Raw genomic sequence first — 390 nt, 5'->3', positions numbered from 1 at the left:
AAAACCATCTCTCACTAGTTAGCTACTTTTTAAAATATATGCAACAACTCAAACAAATCTCAGTGCAAAGAAAAAAAAATAGATAGGTAAACGCATAATAATATAAATGTCGTAATAATTGGGCTATGTGAAATTCGACCACTTTAGCCCCTCATGTAAGTAAACTAAAATTATTGATAAGCCAATTCAAATATTTGGTGTCAATATAGAAAAAAAATATAAGAGAAACAAAAGACGATCTGGAACCCACCCTGGAGAATCCGCGCCGCTGTCCGATCTCGGCCGTAGGGGGTCGGGGGATGATCGTGGGTTTCGTCCGGTCGCTGGCGAAGGCATGCGCGCCGTAGTGCATGATGGAACCTGGTGGTGGACAGGCAGTGGAGACGCAGT

The 390-nt window shown here is 42.6% G+C and overlaps 1 protein-coding gene across 2 annotated transcripts in view; it reads right to left on the bottom strand.

Moving 5' to 3' along the window:
- LOC119589433 (zinc metalloproteinase nas-15-like) overlaps nucleotides 1-390 on the bottom strand; it is a gene marked incomplete in the record, with an annotated part of 13039 nt that overhangs the window by 2951 nt on the left and 9698 nt on the right. For both annotated transcript variants that reach the window (XM_037938043.1, XM_037938042.1), the window contains 1 exon segment: nucleotides 251-360. In XM_037938043.1, coding sequence (XP_037793971.1) covers nucleotides 251-360 — 110 coding nt within the window.

Source organism: Penaeus monodon, chromosome 25 (assembly GCF_015228065.2).
Source record: "Penaeus monodon isolate SGIC_2016 chromosome 25, NSTDA_Pmon_1, whole genome shotgun sequence".
NCBI lineage: Eukaryota > Metazoa > Arthropoda > Malacostraca > Decapoda > Penaeidae > Penaeus > Penaeus monodon.
This window is presented reverse-complemented; position numbering and strand designations above follow the sequence as displayed.